We start from the raw sequence: 26,371 nt of genomic DNA, 5'->3' as shown, positions 1-26,371 counted from the left end.
GCGGAAGGGGGGAAGCTTCGGAGCCACGGAGGAGAGCGCAGCAACAGCGGTGAAGAGGGCAAAGCGGAGAGATTCCCGCACAGAGGAGCGCTGCTGACCAGCACTCACCAGCCTGAGAGGCTTGTCTGTTCACCTGCCGAGGCGGGCGGGGGCTGGGAGCTGAGACTCGGGCTTCGGAGGTCGGATCACGGGGAGAGGACTGGGGTTGGCTGCGTGAACACAGACTGAAGGGGGCTAGTGCACCACAGCTAGCCGGGAGGGAGTCCAGGAAAAAGTCTGGAACCACCTAAGAGGCAAGAGACCATTGTTTTGGGGTGCGCAAGGAGAGGAGATTCAGAGCACCGCCTAAAAGAGCTCCAGAGATGGGCGCGAGCCGCGGCTATCAGCGCGGACCCCAGAGATGGGCATGAGACGCTAAGGCTGCTGCTGCAGCCACCAAGAAGCCTGTTTGCAAGCACAGGTCAATATCCACACCTCCCCTCCCGGGAGCCTGTGCAGCCCGCCACCGCCAGGGTCCTGTGATCCAGGGACAACTTCCCCGGGAGAACGCAGGGGGCACCTCAGGCTGGTGCAACGTCAAGCTGGCCTCTGCCACCACAGGCTCGCCCCGCATTCCGTACCCCTCCGTCCCCCCAGCCTGAGAGAACCAGAGCCCTCTAAACAGCTGCTCCTTTAACCCTGTCGTGTCTGAGCGAAGAACAGACGCCCTCAGGTGACCTACACGCAGAGGCGGGGCCAAATCCAAAGCTGAACCCCGGGAGCTGTGCGAACAAAGAAGAGAAAGGGAAATTTCTCTGCGCAAGCTCAGGAGCAGCGGATTAAATCCCCACAGTCAACCTGAGGTACCCTACATCTGTGGAATACCTGAATACACAATGAATTATCCAAAAATTGAGGTGGTGGACTTTGGGAGCAACTGTAGACTGGGAGTTTGCTGTACGTGACTGACTACTTTCTGATTTATATGTTTATCTTAGTTTAGTTTTTAGCTCTTGTTATCATTGGTTGATTTGTTTATTGGTTTGGTTGCTCTCCTTTTTTATTTTTTATTTTTATTTTTATTTTTTATTACTTTTTATTTTAATAATTTTTAAAAATTTTTTTATTTTAATAACTTTATTTTATTTTTTCCTTTCTTTCTTTTTTTTCTCCCTTTTTTTCTGAGCTGTGTGGCTGACAGGGTCTTGGTGCTCTGCCCAGGTGTCAGGCCTGAGCCTCTGAGGTGGGAGAGCCGAGTTCAGGACATTGGTCCACCAGAGACCTCCTGGCCCCATGTAACATTAATTGGCGAGAGCTCTCCCAGAGACCTCTGTCTCAACACTAAGGCCCAGCTCCACTCAATGACCAGCAAGCTCAAGTGCTGGACATCCCATGCCAAACAACTAGCAAGACAGGAACACAACCTCACCCATTAGAAGAGAGGCTGCCTACAATCATAATAAGGTCACAGACACCCCAAAACACACCACCGGATGTGGTCCTACCCACCAGAAAGACAAGATCCAGCCTCATCCACCAGAACACAGGCACCAGCCCCCTCTACCAGGAAGGCTACACAACCCACTGAACCAACCTTACCCACAGGGGGCAGACACCAAAAAAAAACGGGAAGTATGAATCTGCAGTCTGCGAAAAGGAGACCCCAAACACAGTAAGTTAGCAAAATGAGAAGACAGAGAAGTACGCAGCAGATAAGGAGCAAGGTAAAAACCCAACAGACCAAACAAATGAAGAGGAAATAGGCAGTCTACCTGAAAAAGAATTAAGAGTAATGATAGGAAAATGATCAGAAATCTAGGAAATAGAATGCAGAAAATACAAGAAACGTTCAACAAGGACCTAGAAGAACTAAAGAGCAAACAAACAATGATAAACAACACAATAAATGAAATTAAAAATTCTCTAGAAGGTATCAATAACAGAATAACTGAGGCAGAAAAACGGATAAGTGACCTGGAAGATAAAATAGTGGAAATAATTACCGCAGAGCAGAATAAAGAAAAAAGAATGAAAAGAATTGAGGACAGTCTCAGAGACCTCTGGGACAACATTAAATGCACCAACATTTGAATTATAGGAGTCCCAGAAGAAGAAGAGAAAAAGAAAGGGACTGAGAAAATATTTGAAGAGATTATAGTTGAAAACTTCCCTAATATGGGAAAGGTAATACTCAATCAAGTCCAGGAAGCACAGAGAGTCCCATACAGGATAAATCCAAGGAGAAACACGCCAAGACACATATTAATCAAACAATCAAAAATTAAATATAAAGAAAATACATTAAAAGCAGCAAGGGGAAAACAACAAATAACACACAAAGGAATCGCTATAAGGTTAACAGCTGATCTTTCAGCAGAAACTCTGCAAGCCAGAAGGGAGTGGCAGGACATATTTAAAGTCATGAAAGGGGAAAACCTACAACCAAGATTACTCTACCCAGCAAGGATCTCATTCAGATTTGACAGAGAAATTAAAATCTTTACAGACAAGCAAAAGCTAAGAAAATTCAGCACCACCAAACCAGCTTTACAACAAATGCTAAAGGAACTTCTCTAGGCAGGAAACACAAGAGAAGGAAAAGACCTGAAATAACAAACCCAAAACAATTAAGAAAATGGTAATAGGAACATACATATCGATAATTACCTTAAATGTAAATGGATTAAATGCTCCAACCAAAAGACATAGACTGGCTGAATGGATACAAAAACAAGACCCATATATATGCTGTCTACAAGAAACCCACTTCAGACCTAGGGACACATACAGACTGACAGTGAGGGGATGGAAAAAGATATTCCATGCAAATGGAAATCAGAAGAAAGCTGGAGTAGCAATTCCCATATCAGACAAAATAGACTTTAAAATAAAGACTATTACAAGAGACAAAGAAGGACACTACATAATGATCAAGGGATCAATACAAGAAGAAGATGTAACAATTGTAAATATTTATGCACCCAATATAGGAGCACCCCAGTACTTAAGGCATATACTAACATTCATAAAAGGGGAAATCGACAGCAACACAATCATAGTGGGGACTTTAACACCCCACTTTCACCAATGGACAGATAATCCAAAATGAAAATAAATAAGGAAACACAAGCTTTAAATGACACATTAAACAAGATGGACTTAATTGATATTTATAGGACGTTCCATACAAAAACAACAGAATACACTTTCTTCTCAAGTGCTCATGGAACATTCTCCAGGATAGTTCATATCTTGGGTCACAAAGCAAGTCTTGGTAAATTTAAGAAAATTGAAATCATATCAAGTATCTTTTCCAACCACAATGCTATGAGACTAGATATCAATTACAGGAAAAAAACTGTATAAAATACAAACCCATGGAGGCTAAACAATACACTACTAAATAACCAAGAGATCACTAAAGAAATCAAAGAGGAAATCAAAAAATACCTAGAAACAAATGACAATGAAAACACGATGGCTCAAACCCTATGGGATGCAGCAAAAGCAGTTCTAAGAGGGAAGTTTATAGCAATACAATCCTACCTCAAGAAACAAGAAACATCTCAAATAAATAACCTAACCTTACACCTAAAGCAATTAGAGAAAGAAGAACAAAAAACCCCAATGTTAGCAGAAGGAAAGAAATCATAAATATCAGATCAGAAATAAATGAAAAAGAATTGAAGGAAACAATAGCAAAGATCAATAAAACTAAAAGCTGGTTCTTTGAGAAGATAAACAAAATTGATAAACTATTAGCCAGAGTCATCAAGAAAAAAAGGGGGAAGACTCAAATCAATAGAAATAGAAATGAAAAAGGAGAAGTAACAACTGACACTGCAGAAATACAAAGGATCATGAGAGATTACTACAAGCAACTCTGTGCCAATAAAATGGACAACCTGGAAGAAATGGACAGATTCTTAGAAAAGCACAACCTTCCGAGACTGAAACAAGAAGAAATAGAAAATATAAACAGACCAATCACAAGCACTGAAATTGAAACTGAGATTAAAAATCTTCCAAAAAACAAAAGCCCAGGACCAGATGGCTTCAGAGGCGAATTCTACCAAACATGTAGAGAAGAGCTAACACCCATCCTTCTCAAACTCTTCCAAAATATAGCAGAGGGAGGAACACTCCCAAACTCATTCTACAAGGCTACCATCACCCTGACACCAAAAGCAGACAAAGATGTCACAAAAAAAGAAAACTACAGGCCAATATCACTGATGAACACAGATGCAAAAATCTGCAACAAAATACTAGCAAACAGAACCCAACAGCACAGTAAAAGGATCATACACCATGATCAAGTGGGGTTTATCCCAGGAATGCAAGGATTCTTCAGTATATGCAAATCAATCAATGTGATACAACACATTAACAAATTGAAGGAGAAAAACCATATGATCATCTCAATAGATGCAGAAAAAGATTTTAACAAAATTGAACACCTATTTATGATAAAAACCCTCCAGAAAGTAGGCATAGAGGGAACTTACCTCAACATAATAAAGGCCATATATGACAAAACCACAGCCGACATCGTTCTCAATGGTGAAAAACTGAAACCATTTCCACTAAGATCAGGAACAAGGCAAGGTTGCACACTCTCACCACTATTATTCCACATAGTTTTGGAAGCTTTAGCCCCAGCAATCAGAGATGAAAAAGAAATAAAAGGAATCCAAATCGGAAAAGAAGAAGTAAAACTGTCACTGTTTGCAGATGACATGATACTATACATAGAGAATCCTAAAGATGCTACCATAAAACCACTAGAGGTAATCAATGAATGTGGTAAACTAGCAGGATACAAAATTAATGCACAGAAATCTCTAGCATTCCTATACACTAATGATGAAAAATCTGAAAGAGAAATTAAGGAAACACTCCCATTTACCATTGCAACAAAAAGAATAAAATACCTAGGAATAAACCTACTAAAGGAGACAAAAGACCTGGCTGCAGAAAACTATAAGATACTGATGAAAGAAATTAAAGATGATACAAACAGATGGAGAGAGATACCATGTACTTGGATTGGAAGAATCAGCATTGTGAAAAATGACTATACTACCCAAAGCAATCTACAGATTCAATACAATCCCTATCAAACTACCAATGGCATTTTTCAGAGAACTAGAACAAAAAATTTCATAATTTGTATGGAAACAGAAAAGACCCAAAATAGTCAAAGCAATCTTGAGAAAGAAAATCGGAGCCAGAGGAATCAGGTGCCCTGACTTCAGACTATACTACAAAGCTACAGTAATCAAGACAGTATGGTACTGGCCCAAAAACGAAATATAGATCAATGGAACAGGATAGAAAGCCCAGAGCTAAACCCACGCACATATGGTCACCTTACCTTTGATAAAAGAGGCAAGTATATACAATGGAGAAAAGACAGCCTCTTCAGTAAGTGGTGCTGGGAAAACTGGACAGCTACATGTAAAGGAATGAAATTAGAACATTCCCTAACACAAAAATGTACTCAAAATGGATTAAAGGACCTAAATGTAAGGCCAGACACTATAAAACTCTCAGAGGAAAACATAGGCTGAACACTCTATGTCATAAGTCATAGCAAGATCCTTTTTGACCCACCTCCTAGCGAAATGGAAATAAAAACAAAAATAAACGAATGCTACCTAATGAAACTTAAAAGCTTTTGCACAGCAAAGGAAACCATAAATAAGACAAAAAGACAACCCTCATAATGGGAGAAAATATTTGCAAATGAAGCAACTGACAAGGGATTAATCTCCAAAATAAAGAAGCAGCTCATGCAGCTCAATGTCAAAAAAACAAACAACCCAATCCAAAAATAGGCAGAAGACCTAAATAGACATTTCTCCAAAGAAGATATACAGATTGCCAACAAACACATGAAGGATGCTCAACATCACTAATCATTAGAGAAATGCAAATCAAAACTACAGTGAGGTATCACCTCACACCAGTCAGAATGGCCATCATCAAAAAATCTACAAACAATAAATGCTGGAGAGGGTGTGGAGGAAAGGGAACCCTCTTGCACTGTTGGTGGGAATGTAAATTGATACAGCCACTATGGAGAACAGTATGGATGTTCCTTAAAAAACTAAAAAGAGAACTACCATATGATCCAGCAATCCCACTACTGGGCATATACCCTGAGAAAACCATAATCCCAAAAGAGTCATGTACCACAATGTTCACTGCAGCACTATTTACAATAGCGAGGACATGGAAGCAACCTAAGTGTCCATCGACAGATGAATGGATAAAGAAGATGTGGCGCATATATACTGGACTCTAGGACACGGGGAGGGGGAAGGGTAAGCTGGGACAAAGTGAGAGAGTGGCATGGACATATATACACTACCAAATGTAAAACAGATAGCTAGTGGGAAGCAGCCGCATAGCACAGGGAGATCAGCTCAGTGCTTTGTGACCACCTAGAGGGGTGGGATAGGGAGGTTGGGAGGGTGACGCAAGAGGGAGGAGATATAAGGATATACATATATGTATAGCTGATTCACTTTGTTATACAGCAGCAACTAACACGACAATGTAAAGCAATTATACTCCAATAAAGATGTTTAAAAATAAATAAATAAAAACAACAATGACAAACAAAAAACAAGATGTATAGATAAAGAGAAATCTTAGAATACTACTTCAACTCCAATGGTCAGTTACTTTAGTTAAAAATAAATAAGCATAAACACATACATAACTTCCCATTAATTTTAAATGTCTTTTGAGTAATATATATTTCTTTCATAACTAACATTTTTGGTTGTTTCTTTTTCCTTTAAACTTTATGCAGTGGTACTTTTAACCTTTTGGAGAGGAAATGAATTACAGGAAAGTGCCTAGAAATACAAGATTTCCTTTCAAGAGGCTGCCAGAAATGGCAGGAACGGTGATGGATCCAATTTGGAAACGTAAATTATCTCCCCTTGAAATTATTGATGAGCCTCAATTTTCAGCAGACTATTTCAAAATGGATAAAAGAATAATCTTTCAAAATTGCTAAATGCAATAGTCTCTAAACTAATAATGTTTCCTCAAATTGATAAAAACATCACCATTTTGGTGGCAAAAATAGGAAAGTCACTGCTAATTAATTTTAGGTGTGTTGTGTTTTCTAAACTATTCAGATTTCTAGAGCTTTGAAGAAGTGACAAAAGTTTTAGAGTATTGCTAAATTTAATTTTTTTTTAATGGCATTATTGGCTTATAACTGAGCAAAGCACTTGTGGGAAATTAGAGAGAAAGCTTCCTACATTTGCTTCAGTACAGAAAATCGAATTTGTGGGCTTCTTTCAAGGATTATTTATTTGTTTATTCCTTATGACTTCTGCTTTCGTTAGAATATTCACAACTGGTTCAGCGAGCTTCTGGGCCTGAATACACACAAGAAACACAGGAAGTCTTTCTGATAAAACAATCCTTAAATGCATGCCACATTCCCTTCAGTTAACAAAGTGTTACTTGCGAAAGGCCAATATTCCAGGAGGATTCAGTCTATCGATAGTCATCCTTCAATGTGAATTCCTCTTCCAAGTTGTAAAGCTAATAATGAAAGTCCTTGCACTGGAGTAAAACGATAACTTTCACTGCTTAGTAACTTAGTGTGACCTTGGGCATGTTAATTAATATCTGAGATCCTCAGGTTCCTCGTTTGTGAAATGGAAAATAAGAGCACTTACTAATTACGGTTCTTGAGAAATAATTAAATTAAATAATAGTATTAAGAGAGCCCATGACTATTCTTATCATTTATGGAATGTATTTTCTGTACAAGGCAAGGTGCCCAATGCCCCACAGGCATGATCTACTTCAGTTTCCACAGGAGATATAGATGATGCTTGAGTGTGCTTAGCCAAACAGGAAGTTGGGGGAACTAAGAGTAGGTCCAGTCAAGGACACTTCAATTTGTGATTTAAGGTCAGAAAGACCAGAAGGTGACCACCAGGAAGGGGCAACAGTGGAACTAGAGGCAGGGAGTCGGGAGTGGGAGGGAACAAGAAAACCCCTGGGATCTAGTTTCTATAAAGTCTTGATGGCTCAGCTTTGGCCAGAATGTCCAGTCCTGCTCTAAAAGCTTGTTACAATAGAAAAACAAGTTTTCCTTATATTTCTTAATGACATTTTCAAATTAACACCAGTTAAGATTCACAATTATGTAAATTTTTTTTAAAAATGAGAAAAGAGTTTAACAGTGTTGTGAAGAGTCTCAGCAATATTTTATGGCTCATGTAGAGGGTTTTAGGGAAATGAACTAAAAAAAAAGATGAGTTTTATATTTAAAAAGTAAACTGTGCATGGCAAAGTAGAGGAAGGAGAACAACATTCCCTTTTTTAGGTGAATAGTTTGGCTATTTATAGCTATTTTTTTAATAAAGAGAGTGGAATGACATTTTACCAAACTAAATTTCTATTCTCAGCAAAAAAAAAAAAAAAAAGGTTAAATATATAATAATGTCCAAACTTCAAAGTTTGACCCCTCTTTCGCACTTTCTTGTCTACTTTTCTTAATTCTCATCCGTATAATATTTCTTAAAAATAGTATTGACATATTTGATTGAATAAATATTTAATTTATTTAAAAGCACTTAATTAAAAGCAGTATTTAAAATACAACTCGAATTTGTTTGCTTGTTTTACTTCTACTACTTTCGAATTTAGAAGCAAAACATTCCATTAAATGTAGGTATAGTCCATAAAAAAGGAAAACATAATGAATGTTAGCGGAAATTAAAGATTAAATTATTCTAAGACTGAAAATGAGCCTCTCTTCCACTCACTCAAAATGCATTTCATGGTTTTTTCAAGAAAGGCGTTAATCAGAAATCTCTGAGGAACAATTTGAAGAATAGTGTCAATCAACTAACACCCTCTTCTGATAGTGCAACAATGGTACTTTATTGGTTAAATAAGACACTACATACGCACTGTTACAAATCTCCAGAAATGGTCACAATTGGTCAGAATTCCTCAGAATTGGTCGCAACATTTGTGAGGAAGGCAAGTTTTGTCCATGTTGCCGTGACCAACATTGCAAAAGGCTGTGCTGCTTTGTGAACAGAGGTGGGTTCACAGGCTCAGGTACCCACTCTTAACATTCAGGAAATCTCAACTCTGGGAATTGTTCCTTCCTCTTTTCAAAAGCTATTTAATGTTTTGATTATAAATACTGTGCAAAACCCAAATGGAAAACTAAAGGATTCATCTTTTAAAGGATCTTAAGAAGAATTTTGCAGGAAAAAAAAAACAACGCGTGAATGAAGGTAACTTAGAAACTTGACAACGTTTATAACAAAATATTCCCTTTGTTTAAAAAAGAGAAAATGCTCAAGTTTCTGGGTGATTTTAATTACTCTCTGAGAACAGAAAGACACCTTTTAAAGAGGTAAAAGTTAAGAGTAACAGTTTTGGGTGCCAGCTTTTTGCATAGGGGGTGAAGAAACCAAATATCCCCAAGAATGTGCTTGTGGAAATGGAACCAGCATCGCATGTCCCATTTAGTTTAAGGAAAATCACCACCAGAGACTCAGGGAATAGGCACTTAACAACACTTTACAAGGAGGGGATACCACATTCCAGGACATAGTACATAACTAAAAAAAAGACCTTTATCTGACGCCATGTCCCAAAGAGGTAGAATACATGGGTCTAGGAACCAAGGGTAGAAGCAGAAATAACCATGCTAGCATCTGTGGAGGGTTGAACTGTATCCCTGAAAAAGATATGACAAAGTCCTAACCCCCGGTGGCTGCAAATGTGACCTAATTTTGATATAGGGTCTTACAGATGAAATCAAATTAAAATGAGGTCATACTGGATTAGGGTGCGCCAGAATCCAATGACTGTTGTCCTTTTAAGAAAAAGGAGATTTGGACAGAGACAAAGAGACAGACACACAGAGGGAAGAAGGCCACGTGAAGACAGAGGCAGAGACTGTAATTATGCTGCCACAAGCCAAGGAATGCTGGTAACCACCAGACGTCAGAAGGGTTAAGAAAAGATACTTCCTTAGAGCCTGCCAAGGGGACATGGCCTGTGAACATCTTGGTTTCAGACTTTTAGCCTCCAGAACTATGACAGAATAAATTTCTATTGTCTTAAGCCACCCAGTTTGTGGTCATTTTTATGGCAGTGTTGGGAAACTTATCAATTCCAGTGGCTCACTTGGGGAATGTGTGCTTCCCATCCCTGAAATTCTGGCACCATAGTTGTAAGGGTCCCGATCCCCAAAGGGGCACACTTTCCCTAGGAGACAAAGAAGGGGCCCCACTGAACTGTAAACTCTGGCTGACACCCGGGCACCTGAGTCTCCTTGTGCCAAGGCACCATCCAACAAGAAAAGAAATCACTGTCTTGGCAGGTTAATCTACCCTGATCATCATAAGGAAGTAGGGCTATTGTTACATAACGAGGACAAGCAGGAATATATCTGGCATCCTGGTAATCCGCTCAGGTCCCTCTTGGTACCCCCTCGCCCACGTTTGATGGTAAATGAACACACGCAGCAATCCTGGCCTGAGAAGGGCATAGTGACACCAGGGAATCAGGCCTCTTGGGGCTGAAGGCCTTAGTCTTGCCACCGAGACCAGCAGAGGCTCAGGCTGAGAACAAGGCTACCGTACAAAGGATGGCATAAGAGGGAGAATGAGAATCTATTGTAGCCCCAAGACCATGTGCAGCAGCAAGGACTATAGCCTGTCCCATTAATACGCTGCTAAATTATCCCCCCAGGAACAGAGGCCCATCACAGTCAGGAAGGACACCCTCCCTACACAAAGAAATAGATCAAGATGTGGACTACGGCAGATACTATAAAGCTACCCACTCAGATCCCCTTTCAGAAATGAAGGGCTCTTCGCCCAGCTGCTGTGATGGCCAGAAGACATCCCTCAGCTGTCAGCTCTACAGGGCATCTTCAGCCTCCGCTAAGAAAAACTGTCCCACCCAAATCACGTCTCCTTCTCGGTGTAGCCCGAGTCCTAATGACCTAACAACGCAGAAGCAAAAAGGCCCAGTTCTCATTGCCCCGGCGCCCCAGAATCTAGAAGTGTCAAACACTTGTGAAATGGATTAATGTAACTAAGCAAAGATTAACTAGATGACTGCACAGTGGTTTATAATCCACATAGCTCTGTGCTTTCTCACTCTTGGTGGACATTGGAATCACCTGGAAAGCTTCTAAAATATACTGGTATTCGTGCCCCACTTCCCAGAGATTCTGACTTCACTGGTTCGGTGTGGAACCAAGGAACCAAGCATGGGTATTTTCTAAAACGTTCCCAAGGTGATTAAAGGGCAGCCAGCTTGAGAACCACGGAGAGACAGCATGAAAGCAAGCCAGGGACCCTGGATATCTATCCTCCTTGGACTCCCATTTTTCACCCGGTTTATAGTTACTTGTTTTATCTTACCAAGGGCTCAGGGATCCTAAAAGGATTAATTCTCTGACTTGTAGGAAGTAATTCTAGAAGACTGCTTTAGTGTGATCTTTACCTTCTAGCATTTTGGTTATGCTTTGCGCTGACTTTTCTGTCTGGCTGTTTCTGTGTTCCTAACCTTGGAAATCTGCCTTTTTGCCATTTTGTCTGCCTAGACTCTTTTTCTCCAGCAGCTCTGGTTTTCAGCAATGTACGTTCCCTAAAAGTTTACCCTGCTTGCCTCCAACCCTGGAATTCCTGATTTACTAGTTGGTCCCATCTCTGCAGGGGGCCCCATTCATCCATGTGCCCTCCTTTGCCCAAGGATCCATGCAGACAAGAAAAAACGAGAAGGCAGGACATTTGCTTCTTGTTCTAGGTACATGGTACCACGGACAACCTTAGGAGCCCTGACTCTAATACATTTCCCAGGAAATTTTCAAATTCATCTACTTTTCTCTTTATTATTTGCTAACAAAGACTCATATACCCACAAAACTAAAACCCTTCAATTAAACTTTCATCCCAGGAATAGACTCCATTTGGAATCTCTCCCATTTACCACCACTTTCAATTACCAGATGGTAATCGCTGCTCAAACTAGGGCTGAATTTCCTGTGCTTCTCTAAAGCTGATGAAAACTCAGAGTTACTAATGATTCCTCATGGGAGTTTTATGAATGCAGCGGAACCTCTGCAACTCCTTTAAATAAACAACCTTATCACTGACAGATTTTTAATGAGACAGACTATTTTCCAGTCTTCTTTACCTATCTGTGACCTCCACTGCAGAAGTGTTTCCACTGTCGCCTCATCAAATCATTTTTCATATTTTACTGCTGTGTGAATACTAAAACCTAATGTTTGCTAGAGTTTTTCTTTACGTTACACTGTAAAAGCAATAGTGTACTCATTGAAATCATATATATTTCAGGATTCTTTTTAAATTAGCTTTAGCCACAGTTATAAAATAGAGGTTACTTGCAAAATCATTTTTTCCCTATGCACACTGGCTGCTGGGTATGAATATTCAGCTATTTATGGTTGGTGTGTCACAAATGTAATCACTTTTTTAGAAAAGATGATTAATGCCATCTGTCATCTCAGTAATGATTTCAAAGACAGAATTTTTTAAAACAGAGAAATAAAGGAAAAGAAATGAAGAGCCTTTAACAAGGGCAAGGTCTGGTTAAACCCTATAAAAGTTAATATTCCAGACCAGCAGCCTTTCCTTTCTTCTAAAACTACTGATCTCTGTAATGGCTTTTAACATATTTTGGGCTAAATTATTCTCCTAACATAGTTCCAAAGGTCTATTTTTGCTCAATTTCTTTTTCTTTTTTATTTCTTTTCATTGCAGATTCTTTTATTACCTACATGGACCCTATCACATAAATGAAAATACCTTCTAATAACTCCTAAGATCTCTGTGCTGAAATTTTTCTCTGCTTAAATGTATTCTTGCCAAGTATCTGAGGTAGTCGTTTTTAAACTACGGCAACTGAAGGAAGAGTATTCTATCTTTTAGAATTATAACAACATGCATGTGGTACAAAGCAGAATTTTCACTTGGCAGTGAATTTAGATTTCATATGCTTCTCTGTTCTTCCGTTACTGAGATGGATTTTATTCCTCTACTCTTCTCATTTTTTATTAGAATATAAAAATTCTACAGCAATACCAATGCAGTCTTGAAAACTCAAAAGAAGAAAAAATGAAATGTTCTGTGGTACCACTCAGAGAAATTGATACAATCTTGATCACAGCATGAATTAAAAAAAAATCATAGACAAAAAGATACTACACAATAATCCGAATTTCTGATCTTTTCTGGCAGCATTTGTGACCACAGAAATAAAAAAGATCCAGGACCTTCCCTGGGAAATCACTTCACTGCAAGAATCTTCTTATTCATGTTATTCTTAATTTCTTCTACTGCAGTTAACACTCATTGTTTATTTGCCAAAACAATTTTTTTATTATGAAAGGAATACATTTTTACTGACAAAAAAGTTGACACAATGCAAAAAAACTTAAAGAATAAAATGTCATCAATTTAATCATCCAATGATACATTTTACACACATGTAAGTATATACATACATGTAAATTGAGACTATAATATAAATTCGTTTTTGTAATCTGCGTGGGTATATTATCAAACTTCTTCTATCTCATAAAATATCTTAACCAACCCATTTTAATGGTTCTACCATAATTTATTTAAGCCAAATTAATTTATCTTTATTTAAGCCACTCATGCCTTATTTCTCCACTATAAATAATGCTGTAATCCTATTTGATAAATATTTAAACCATACGCAATTCTTTCCTTAACAAACATTCCCACCAGTAAACATATTACCTAGGTACTAATAATAAATTTTTGAATTAATGAAAAAAAAGGATGGTTACAACTACATTTTAAAAAATTGATAAAGATAAAATAATTTAAGTACATGAAGTATAATAAAGAAAGCAGTTTACCTTGTGCAAAAAGAACAGGATGAATTTTAAACCCTCCTCCGTTTTTCAACCTTTGAGGCAGTTGTTCAAAATGATAACTATCGATGTAGAAGTAAACTTTCAGAGCTTGCCGGCTTCCTTCAGCTTGATAAGTAAGAGGAACATCTAAAATGACATTTAATGTTATATTACTTCCTAAAATCAGGATATTTTATTTAGTATACTTGTAAAGCTTTAAAAAGAATCCCTAAAATTACTAGAAACTAATATATTAAAAGTACCCACATATATTAAAGTTCAGGTTTGGCATACTGACAGTACTATTTGGTGAAAGAGTATTAAATCAGGTTCTCATTAGCTAAAGCAACAGGTTTATTACTGTACTGTATATAAAATTCTGTAATAGGAAACTTCGTTACACTTTAACACACCAGGTGTCTCACTTAACTAAATGAGAAGTTTAGCTACACATGGTTTGGAATCACAGTCTCCCAGGACAGCTGCCTCATTCATATTTTAGTCAAGATGAGTCCTTGGGGTACACTTCTGAAGTAGTGTTCAAGAAACGGAGAACACAGCAACCATTATCAAAATTAGCACGGGTTTTGCAAGTTCCATTCCCAGAGCACCAGATCAAAAATGCCCTACCTGGGCTTCCCTGGTGGCGCAGTGGTTGAGAATCTGCCTGCCAATGCAGGGGACACGGGTTCGAGCCCTGGTCTGGGAAGATCCCACACGCCGCGGAGCAACTAGGCCCGTGAGCCACAACTACTGAGCCTGCGCGTCTGGAGCCTGTGCTCCGCAACAAGAGAGGCCGCGATAGTGAAGAGGCCCGCGCACCGCGATGAAGAGTGGCCCCCGCTCGCCGCAACTAGAGAAAGCCCTCGCACAGAAACGAAGACCCAACACAGCCAAAAAAAAAAAAAAAAAAAATTGCCCTACCTGCCCCTTCATTTTCATCCTTTGCTCTTTTTCTATTTCCTGTCATGCATTCATATTATCTTCTAATTTATTATCAAAATAACTCATTTATTTCACTTATTATTTATCTCTCTGTTTAGTTCTCTATTGTGTCCAACACTTAGAATAGTGCTTGGCCATAAGTAGGCACTTAAGAAATTTTCAATGAATGAATGATTATAATTCCTAGATAACAGACTAAATGAATATCTATTGAGTCCCTATTTATTGTACTAGACATTGGAAATGTGCAAATAAATAAAAACCTTTCCCAGCCCTGAAAGATCTGTTTAGATCTTCTACCATAATACTTAGGGGATCCTCACACTTATGAACAAACAAGAAACAGAAAAATAACAAACTGCTAAAGATTTCTTGGACCGATAGACACATTTTAAACCTATTTGTGACAATGTTGAAATGGTAGATAAATGATCATGACTTGCAGAAACTAAAAGATATAGAGATTAAGCCCTAGGTGTTGCTATTTCTCTGGATGTATACTTCTAAAACAATGCCTTTGTTAGGTTTAATGATGGCCAATTGCTAAAGGAAAGGGATACTTTTCAATCTTTCAATTCAATTTCATAAAGTAACTTCTTTGCAACATTAGATACAACCAAGTTCTGTTGAAATTCTATTCTTCATTCTGCACAGCAAGTTTATCCTTCTACTTTTATAACCATAAAGCCTTTCTGCCTGATGCACTGTATAAACTGAATTGATATTTGTTCATTCATTTACTTGAAAAAAAACATCGGCCTTTTTGTTCCAGGCATCTCTTGAGTGCTGGATATACAGCAATGAACAAGATAGGTTTTGCCATCTTGGAAATTGTACAGGATGAATAAATGAATCAAGATAGTTAATGTGATTATATTTGTACACACTAAATTTTTTGACACTTGGATAAAATAATTTTTAATTTTCATTTTTAAGCTGGCAAATATGTAGACTATGTGTCTACTTCAGAATTAAATTATAAATTTTATCAATTATTGTCAGATCAAACAACTATAATGTCTCTGTATATTCTTGGCTCTAAACACTGTTTTCATTGCCTGCTAACACATTCTCTACAGGATCAACTGAAGATAAGGAGTGGAAACCCAATTCAAACAATTTTGCTAAGCAATTATTATATATTTGAGCAAACGTTTTGGAGGCCTCAGAGATTATCCACATAGCCAGAAATATTAGGGCAGTTCTTTTATTAAAAGAAGTCTTGACATGAAAAAAGCAGCAGAAAGGACAAATGTTCTGTGATCCCACTTATATGAGGTACGTAGCATAGGCAAATTCAGAGCCAGAAAGTGGAATAGAGGTTACCAGGAATTGGAGAAGCGGGGGAGGGTAGTGATTGTTTAAGGAGTATGGAGTTTCTGTTTGGGAAGATGAAAAAGTTCTGGAGATGGATGGTGGAAATGGTTGCACAACATTTTGAATGAACTTAATACCACTGAATTGTACACTGAAAATGGGTTAAGTGGTAAATTTTATGGTATGTATATTTCACCACAATAACAAAAAAGAAAGAAAAGGCAATCTTGAGTAGCACAATATTTGACACACACACTCCAAAAAAGTTTTAGAGGTCAGACTAATAGCTAAAAACAAAAGTATAAAATTAGCTGTAAATTTAATTTATATATACTTTCTATCACTTCCCCAGTTGGTTATTACTATTTTACCCTAAATATAATATTTTATATAAAACTTAAACTGCATATCAAATATATTCATATCAAAGTTATGACTTATGTTGTTGTCTGATGTCAAAGAAATTTTACAAAACATACATGAAATATTTAACTACTTACTTGCAACCAGGGGTTCCTCTTCTGATGGTTTAAAGTAAAAAGAAACCTTTTCCAAATCAAATAGTGCAACCAGTGTATCTTCTAGCATGGCTTGTTCATCTGTCTAGAAAGAAAGAAAAACAATACATGATATGACAGGATTGTTTGGGATAAAACATAATATAAAATAATACAACGTAACAACTCCAGACCAAAACTAGGTTCACTTGTGTTTTATTTAAGTACAAACCAAATTATCAACACATCTAAGAATTTACTGCCTAAAATGAAATGAACAAATCCTAAGTTATGTTTCTTTTGTAGTTTTATATTTTCCCTTTTCGCTGCTGTCTAAATGATTTTTTCAGTCTATTTTGTAGCTAGATTCTAATTCTATTGATTTTGTTTATTAGTTACAAATGTGTAAGCAAAAATACATGCTATTTGCCTCTAAATTTCTATAATCTTACAAATATAACAGCTGCAAGACAAAAATATTGTTTTCTTAAAAAGCCCAGTACATAATGGTCATCCTACTTTACGGTAAGATAACCTGTGCATTATTCAATTTGCAATTTGTGAAAACTGTGATAAAAGCAATTTGCATGTATGTAATGATTTTTCTTCCAAAGAGCCTGGAGACAAGAATCATTTTCACTTGCCTATTACGGGGCCTTAATCTAGAATCTTGTGAATATGAGATTTGATTTGTTTTAATCATTCATTTCATTCCTACAGCATATTTTACAGCTGAGGCAGGTAAGGCCAGACATGGTAACAAGTTCATTGCATATCTCAGCGACATCATCTTTCTACTACTGGATCTGGCCTTCCTATTAGCAGTTCAGTGCACTATCTAAAGTCTTTTACTAATTTCCTCATGAAAGAATAATTAACCTAATCATACACAACTTTTATCTCAAAGGTACATTTGTTACCTTAAGAATGTCAAGGATCCTTTTTAAAGATAATTTTAACATGCTTTACCCGCATTTTAAAAGTTGCTGTAAGCTTATAGCCATATTTTGGGGGCAGCATGAGTAGAGGGTGAAGGAGATGGTAAAAAATTTCCATTGCGTGTGGGAAAAAACCCACTAAAGCAGCCTCAGACCCCAAAGAAGGACTGCATGGATACCAAAAGGTTAACAGCGTCATCACCTTTGTACCTTAGTTTGGTACTTAATATAATGGATGGTACACAGTAAGTGCTGGATAAATGTTTATAAGACTGTGACTTTTTAAAGTCCTTTGAAGCAGCAGAAAAATGCCATGAACCTGGAATTGTAGGGACAGGACTAAAGAATCAGCATTCTTCCAACTGAGAGGAATACACACGGGAAGAAATGTTCCAAACAGGCTGCCCTCTGATCGTAACTTGCAGATGTGGCTAAAGTCATACCCAAGGACCTAGGACTGTGCTCAGAGCCCAGGAACACACAGACTGCCTGTGCCTGCAGCTCCCAGGGAGCTCTTCGCAGTTCCAGGAGGCCCTTAGCGCTCTTGTTACAGAGGCAGAAAGACTACAAGTTTCTTTGACTTTTTTCTTAACTACCTGTGAATTATTTTTTTTCAATTCTTTAAATAAACTTAAGGGTTTCATAAGACCAATTTAAAACAAAAAAACAGCTTTCTTAAAAAAAACAAAAAAACAAAAAAAAAGCTTTCTTGAGATATAATTCACATACCATAAAATTCACCCATTTTAAGTATACAGCTCAGAGGTTTTTAGTATATATGCAGAGTTGTGTAACTATCACCATCATCCGATTTTAGAATATTTTCACCACCCCAAAAAAGAAACTCAGTACCCATTAGCATTCATCCTCCATATACCTTCCTCCAATCCTTAGCCCCAGGCAACCACTAGCCTATTTTCAGTCTCTAAAGTTTGCCTATTATATTATTACATAATAATGTAATCAAATAATACGTGGTCTTTTGTAACTGGTTTATTTCTCGTAACACGTTTCCAAGGTTCATCCATGTTGTAGCATGTATCAGTACCTCACTCCTTTTTACTGCTGAATAATATTTCATTGTATGGATACACCCCAACTTGTTTATCGACTCATCAGACAGCTCATGGACATTTGGGTTGTTTCCACTTTTTAGGTATTATGAATAATCTTGCCAGGAACATTTGTGTACAAGTTTTGCTAGAATGTAAGTTTTCTTTTCTCTTGGATATTACCTAGGAGTAGAATTTCTGGGTCATATGGAAATTCCACGTTTAACATTTTGAGGAACTGCCAAAATGTTTTCCAAAATGGCTGCACTATTTTCCATTCCCCCCAGCAGTGTCTGAGGGTTACAATTTCTCCACATCCTCACCAACACTTGTGCCTGTCTGTCTTTTGGAGTGTAGCCATCCACATCACTGTGACATAGTATCTCATTGTAGTTTTGAGTTGCATGTCCCCAGTGGCTAATGATGTTAAACGTCTTTCCATGTGCTTTTGGCCATTTTATATCTTCTCTGGAGAAATGGCCATTCAAATCCTTTGCCTGCTTTTTAATCGAGATGTCTTTTTATTCTTTAGTTTTAAGGATTCTTTATATAGTCTGGATATGTCACTTACCAGATGTATGAATTACAAATATTTTCCCCCATTCCTTGAGATTTCAAATAAATGTACCAGCACTTGACTAGACAATGGCAGTTTTTAAGTAAGAAAAGAATAGAAATGAAGCCTCATTCATTAATTACTTTGTTCAACAAACACTTAAAGCCTACCATGCATTAGGAAGAGGGCATCTTATCTTACGTAATTTTTATTTGATAGGCAATGATTAACTAGTATTTATTTTGTTTTTAAACACTTTTCAAGTGACTTATTTCAAAGTCTTCATTAATTAAATCTTTCTTATTTGGTTATATTAGAAACCAAATAAAAAATTGATCACCCACATGGAGTGTATAGAGTCTTTTCAAAAGAATCTAATCCTGTTCCTCTGAATTTCACTCAGCTGAATGGACTTCCTTACCGTACCATTCCAGAACTTTTTATGACCTTGCAGTACAGCAATTACCCCCCTGTCCTCAATACCATTGAAGAAAAACATTATTTTGATGTATAAACTCATATACGTTCGTTTAAAAACTCAACCATGTTACTTGGTAGCTCCATTTTCTATGTGTACTTTAACAGATAAAATAGCGTCTCATGTTTCAAATCAAAATTATATTTAACACGCACCTTAAGTTTAAATAAACTGAACATATCTGCCTTTATACATCATGACAACTATCAGAACCACAGGAAGTATATGTGAAAAAACTCTAAGTTCACCACAGTTTTATCAAATATTTCGAGATGCTGTCTTCATCTCTGCTGTGGACAACTGATGCATAAACACGGAATATTTTATAGTAATTAAGGCAGTGTTCTTAGATTTAACAGGAAAAACATGCACACAAAGGAGGGAAATAAAATCATTTAACACATGCAAATTTTAACCAGATTGTCAGACAGTATGGCGTGCAAGTTGTCAGAGCTCTTCTAAGAGCATGTTCCAGGACATCAACCTCAGGGGGAGCTCGGGTCTCATGGCAGACTCTTCCTTCTGGACTGGAAATAAGCAACCGCAGCAGACACTCTTTCCACTGCTGACCTTTCTCGGCCGGTGCTTAGGGATACAGGAATTAGTAACAGATGGAGGCTTTCTCAGCTTTTAGCAGCCACTGAGAATAAAAATCAGGAAAGGTATTTCCACATACTTATTAGAGCTATATTTGCCCACGGAAAAACATATCCTTTTAAAGGAGCTGGATGATTGTGGATACAATAACGAATAACCATGTTTTAGTGGGAATAGGTCCCAATGTACGTTCCAGTTGACACAGCCAGTGGGAGGCATTGTGGTTCCTTACCAAGTTTGGTGACAGAAGTGACTGAAAGTGAAAAAGAACTCCTGCATTTGCTATCTGGTCCAGCCACCTTCTGCTGGCTTCCCAAGTTTCCATCTCATTTTCCTTGCTGTTGTCAAACATCTGGTTTAAGGCGGCCATGAGCTGCTCGGAGAAGGCACAGACTGTGGCCACGAGACTCTGGCAGAAAACCATGTCTCTTCGGAGCTGTGTCTCACTGTCTGTGATCCAGGAGAACATAAAGGCAGTTTTGGAAAATGTCATAGTTGAATAAGACCAATTCATTCAGCATTTGCACTCACTGTTATTTCATCCTTTCCCTAAACTCACACCATGTGAAAAATGTGAATTTGAGCTCTATTCATGAGCACATACGTTTGAGCAAGTATGCCTTTTAGAAAACACTGAACACCCAAAAATGTTAGAAACATTAAGCTCATTTTTCTTAATTGATATTGTAACTTTATTTTGCGATCACTAAATTGTTTTATAAAACCCAATAAAATAAGGCTTTATTTTATTTACTTTATTTTTCATGACGGAACACAATTTGCACTGGTGCATGACACTTTCCTAAAGAAAACTCAAAGTTCAGTTTTTCAGTTTGTGCTGGTAAATGAAATACAATATTATTAGTACTAAATTTTAAAAAATTACCTACTAGACCTATTCAAATATTAATGTGAAACACACATGGGGAAGAGTATCATGTCCAATTGCTTGTAATAATATGCAAATCTGTTATCTCCTGAAGTCACCTATTCAACTTCATAAGGTATAAACAGGTCCAGTTCATAAATTCCTATATTTTTTTGAAATAGGTAAAATATTTGCAGTTCTAGCATTAATTGATTTTTACTAGCATTCTTATTCTGCAATTAACTGGACTTTTGATTGACCCACTTTGAAGGTATGTTTACCCTGTGAATTGCCAGTCCTGGACCTCAGGTTTTTCAAATGGAAAGCAGCTGTGCCCCTGAGAACCTGATCCCAAAGGGTTCACTTCTCTGGGGCGTTGGATATAACACAAACTACATAAACAACATGAACACCAAGCCATACATTCTGTACATTGAGAAATCTCTTGTACTAGAGGAACAACACAGGTAAATATCATCATACTCCCAAAAGTGTACTGAATATTTTGAGGGCTCAGAATCTTCCGAAATGAAGAAGCATTGTCAATAATTAGTGTATAATGTAGATAAACATGCTGCCTTTACTCAGCAATGAGTTCTTGCTTTATTGATAGAAAGGCATAGTTTCTAAGTTGTTTACCAAGAACATGGAACACCTGTTTTTAATGACCGTCAAAGCATGTGTACACGTAATTGCTGCTTGTTACTTAGTTTCACTGTTAGTAAAAGCTACTCTTGAAAATTTTGTTAGAAACAGGATTAAATATTAAAAATATTTAATTATATAATAAAAATATTCATTGACTAGGTTGAACTATATGAACTTGCTGTTTCAGTAGGTCAACATGACTGAATATGGGAATTCCACATAGTTCAACCTGTTGATTTAACTAACAACATGTGTTAGACATTTCCTTTAAGTAGTTATATACTATGTGCCCGTTCCAACAGACAGAAAAGAGCGTTTTACAGGTCACTATAAAATGGCTAAACTGGGAAAGAACTTTGTCCAATTCTCAACTAAGAAAAAAGCAAAACACTTATTCCGTTGTGCATAATTTCTAACTGGGTGTAGACATTCAACAAATATTTACTGAATGAAAATAATGGACCAGTACAGTAACTAACAAACAAATGAATTAAGTGAAATGAAAATGTATGAGCTCATTCTCTGGCTTCTTGAAATGACTGGATTTAGTTTGACTTAAAAGGGTGATTCTTGGTCCACGGGCCCTCTGGCTGCGGGCCACCCTCCTCCCCTCACCACCCAGCAAACTTGAAATCATTCTTCAAGAGTCAACTCACTGAACTACTAAAATATTATCTTCCTTTGGGGAATGTCCTCTCTCCTTCAGGAAGTCTGTGCATTTCTTTCCGCCCCCGCAGGTCTGGGGGTGTCTCCCCCTACCGAAGGGCTAATGACCTAGCATTGTGAGAGTTTGCTCACGTGCTTGTCTTCCCCCAGGGACCGTCAGCACATCAACGCCCGGGGAAGTGGCATATCATGCATGTGATTTATGCTCAGGGATTTGAGAGACAGATAATCTGCTTTCAACTTCCCATTCTGCCAATTTTAATCTATACAATTCTAGGTATCAGATCCCTATTCGTAAAATAGGGGTTATTCCTACTTCTTAGATCTGTGATGAAGATAAATGAGATAAAAACATTTAAGCACTTAGCAAGGTGAAAAGGGACAGCGATATTATCATGATTCTTCTTTTCCCTAGCATCTAGCATGGTGCCTGGCACATAGGTGCTCACTTTTATTGCTAAATAGAGAAGGAACATCATGATAAAGAAAGAAACCCAATAAGCAAACTTTCAGCAAAAACATATAGGTCTTTTCCTTTTAATTATGCAGCTGTTAGAAAGTCACAAGTGTCCATCCTTTACCAAAGCTATTCTCATTCCTCATTTTTATCAATAAGAACTACAGCAAGAATCACAACAGCTGCTCCCAGCTTCTAGTAAAAGAAGAAAAGCAAGTTCTGTTTTTTTTGACAGCTTGTTTATTTTCGCCAAGTAAAAATTCCCTTGTAGTGGGAATACACTCAAAACAAATGGATTTTTACCTATCAAAGGCTTCCGTTTCATTTCAGTATTTAAGCACCTACTTAAATTCATCTTCTACAGACATGTTTAAAAATATTAACACTTCATTTAGTCTCAACTGTTTAAAAAACTCAAATTCCACTGTAAGCTTGCTGATCTGAAAAGAATGAGATGGTTTCTAGACATGCAAGTAATCTGTCATTATTCTGAGATTGTAGGGGAAAGAAAGCAAAATAAACAAAGAAACAAAAAGAAGAGATCAGAGAGAGAGAAAGACAGGAATAAAAGACAATTAAGAATAATGTTTAGCAGACCCAGTCCACCCTTTTCAAGTGAAAAGCATAATTTTATAGCCAACAATATGGAGTAATTTGGCTACGTTTGGTATCATTCAAATGTAACAAAGAAAAAAGGAGTAAATCAAGTAGGAAAAAAGGAGAATTATGATAGGAATAGAAAAATGAAATTGAAATCAAAATAAGAACAGCCATCTGAATATTAATAAATAAAGCAATGCACTCCAGAACCATTTCTGGAACTGGCAGAACTAAGTTTGAATTTCAAAACTGCACCTACTATTTATTTATTCACCCAGTAAGGCATCTCTACGCCTAATCTTCTAGATGTCCCAAAATATGTGTTGATTGACTACCATGTGCTAGTTATTATTCATCTGCTTGAATGTAGATTTCTTCACCTTTAAAACTGTGGAAACAATAATAATATTCTTACAGAGTAGTTGTGAGAACTCAGTGAAATCCATAAAAATGAGGTCCATCGACTACGCTGTCATTATTAAAGCTCAAAAAATGTAAGATACTTTTGATATTACTACTCAGTCAAAAAGCAAAGCAAAAACCAATCATCAAAAAAAAAAAGGCCCTCTTGGTTAAGTTGGCTCATTCATTCGTTTATAATTTAAATTTTCCAAGTGTGACAGACTGTAAAAGTGCTCACAAATTCTTCCCCTCTCTGTGTCCATGGCCTTGCAAAACGATTTCAGATTGAGAGTCCTCCTATCAAAAGCACAGTCTGTTTCTCCTTAAATCTGAACCCGCCTACATCCTTGTTGTAAACAAAAGTTAGACACAGTTTCACAAAAAAACCTATTCGTACAATTAACTTTACCAAAACCTCCTCCCTTTCTCCTTTTAAATTATATTTTGTAGAAATGTACATTTATATGTTTTCATGTTTTTAACCTTTAATTGGAAATGAGCATATGTTTTATCAAAATACTATCTAAGTATTTTTTTAATCTCTGCAAGGCTTTAGAAAAGGTAGAGATCATATTTCCATCTATTTTGTAAACAGCTGAAGACATTGCCTTCATATCATAAGACATCTAAGGTCATGGGCTATAATAATCTCAAATAGTAAAAATACTGTAAAATATTACCTGAATATTCAAGAAGAGCCAGGAGTATCCTACACTTTACCTCTGCAGAGAAAGAAAACATACCAGTCAGTTGTTCAGTCTTTTTCTGCAACTAACATCACATTTTAATTGTGTAGTAAAAATTAGCACAACCTTATTATATACATTAGATAATAAAAATCCCATTCACTTGACAAGCTATTTTTGCCTATCTACCTATAAATTCTACCCATTGCTCAAGACCCTAAAATCTCTTCCAGATCTGAATTACATGAGCCTATGAAACACCATTCAAATCCTGCTACCGCTGTAGGTCATCATTAGCTGTTGTAGCTTGCATGGTGTTCTCTAAATACCTACAGCTATTATGGTCTTGATCAATAAACTGTCAAACAGTATTTTTAAAATTTAAACTTTTAAAAATTATATATACAATATATAAAGAATATATGTAATATAATATATAAATATATATTAATAAATATGTGTACATTATATTGTGAATTATACTGTGTATTAATATTAGAAATATATGTATATATTGTGGTTTTCCTATCTGTAGGTCAAGATACTGCCCTAAAAGACAGAAAAATACTAAATATTTCCAAATACTCTTCTTCTCACCCCATCCCCACACAGGGCCAATCACAGATGTCTGATAAATGATGTGTATTAACATCATACTGATTGCTATGTGCCCAATGAGCTCTGTGTCCATTTGCTTCCAATTGGTAAATAGTTTACTTGCAATAGGAAAATATTAAAACATAAAGAGTTCCTTTATGTAACCAAGATTATGGGAAATAAAAAAGGCTAGGTTGTACCCTATTCTAAATAGGTTCACAGCAGAGTCAGAGCAACAAAAGTAACAGATAAGAAACGCAGGAGATGCCTGAAAGGGCATTAAGTTTTACAAGTGAGACACAAGAGCAAATGGATTTCAGAGGCAGAAAAGTACACTGGACTGAGTCAGGAGACCCATCTGTTACACACTAGCTTTGTCATCTTCAGTACATTGTTAATCTACTTTTGAGTCTCAACTTGCTCATTCATAAGTGATAATAACATCTGTCTTATCTATTTTATAGGACTGTGTATAAAAAATAAATGGGAATATATATTAAAAGCCTTGGAAAATTATTTAAAGTGCTGTGTACCTGTGAAGCACTATTATTATTGTAACCTGGATATGGCTAAAATTGGTGTAAATTTTTTTAAGAGAGTCTCAAAATTTTTTAAATTTTCAAAGTTCATTGTCAGGGGACTAAGTACATATCCTAAGAGTGGGAAATAGTGCTAGCAAGGGAATAGAGTAGAGAATAAATGCCAAACATTCAACAATCTAGCATAGAAAAGGTTTTATTATATCATTAAGAGATTGAGATTGGGATACAATTGGAAAGCCCTACTGAAAAATGGCTTTCAGCATCAGATTGATGAGTTTAGATTTATCTAACAGAAAATAACTCTAAGGCTCTGAGGCAGGGTACTGAACATGATATTTTAGGAGAATGAATCTGGTGATGGTGTATATGAACCAGAAAAGATAGAGACAAGGGATTAGCCAGAAAACTATTTTAGTAACTGAGATATGAAGAAAAAGGGAAAAACGGAATGAAGGAGAAGGAGAAGGAGAAGGAGACATGCAGTGAGATAACTTATGAATGGCACTGGAACAGTCCCTCCTACATGGAGACCATACACTTATTATACTTTGATATCATATTTGGTATATACTTGCTAGGATATTTTGAAATCAGAGATGAAGGAATGATGGGGTTTGGA

The 26,371-nt window shown here is 37.1% G+C and overlaps 1 protein-coding gene across 12 annotated transcripts in view; it reads right to left on the bottom strand.

The window, feature by feature from the left end:
* The window catches only part of PREX2 (phosphatidylinositol-3,4,5-trisphosphate dependent Rac exchange factor 2), a 287,172-nt gene that overhangs the window by 69,080 nt on the left and 191,721 nt on the right, over positions 1-26,371 (bottom strand). For 10 of the 12 annotated variants that reach the window (XM_082433590.1, XM_082433586.1, XM_082433589.1 and 7 more), the window contains 4 exons: positions 24,608-24,649; positions 20,519-20,736; positions 16,669-16,771; positions 13,910-14,053 (listed from right to left, as the gene is read on the bottom strand). In XM_082433590.1, coding sequence (XP_082289716.1) covers positions 13,910-14,053; positions 16,669-16,771; positions 20,519-20,736; positions 24,608-24,649 — 507 coding nt within the window. Of the gene's footprint in view, positions 1-108; positions 147-13,909; positions 14,054-16,668; positions 16,772-20,518; positions 20,737-23,784; positions 24,434-24,607; positions 24,650-26,371 lie in introns of those variants that run through there. The other 2 variants (XM_082433583.1, XM_082433584.1) reach the window with 2 other exon arrangements.

Source organism: Balaenoptera physalus (assembly GCF_965194825.1).
Source record: "Balaenoptera physalus genome assembly, chromosome: 17".
Classification (NCBI taxonomy): domain Eukaryota; kingdom Metazoa; phylum Chordata; class Mammalia; order Artiodactyla; family Balaenopteridae; genus Balaenoptera; species Balaenoptera physalus.
Note: the sequence above shows the minus strand (reverse complement) of the source record. Positions and strands in the feature narration are given on the sequence as shown.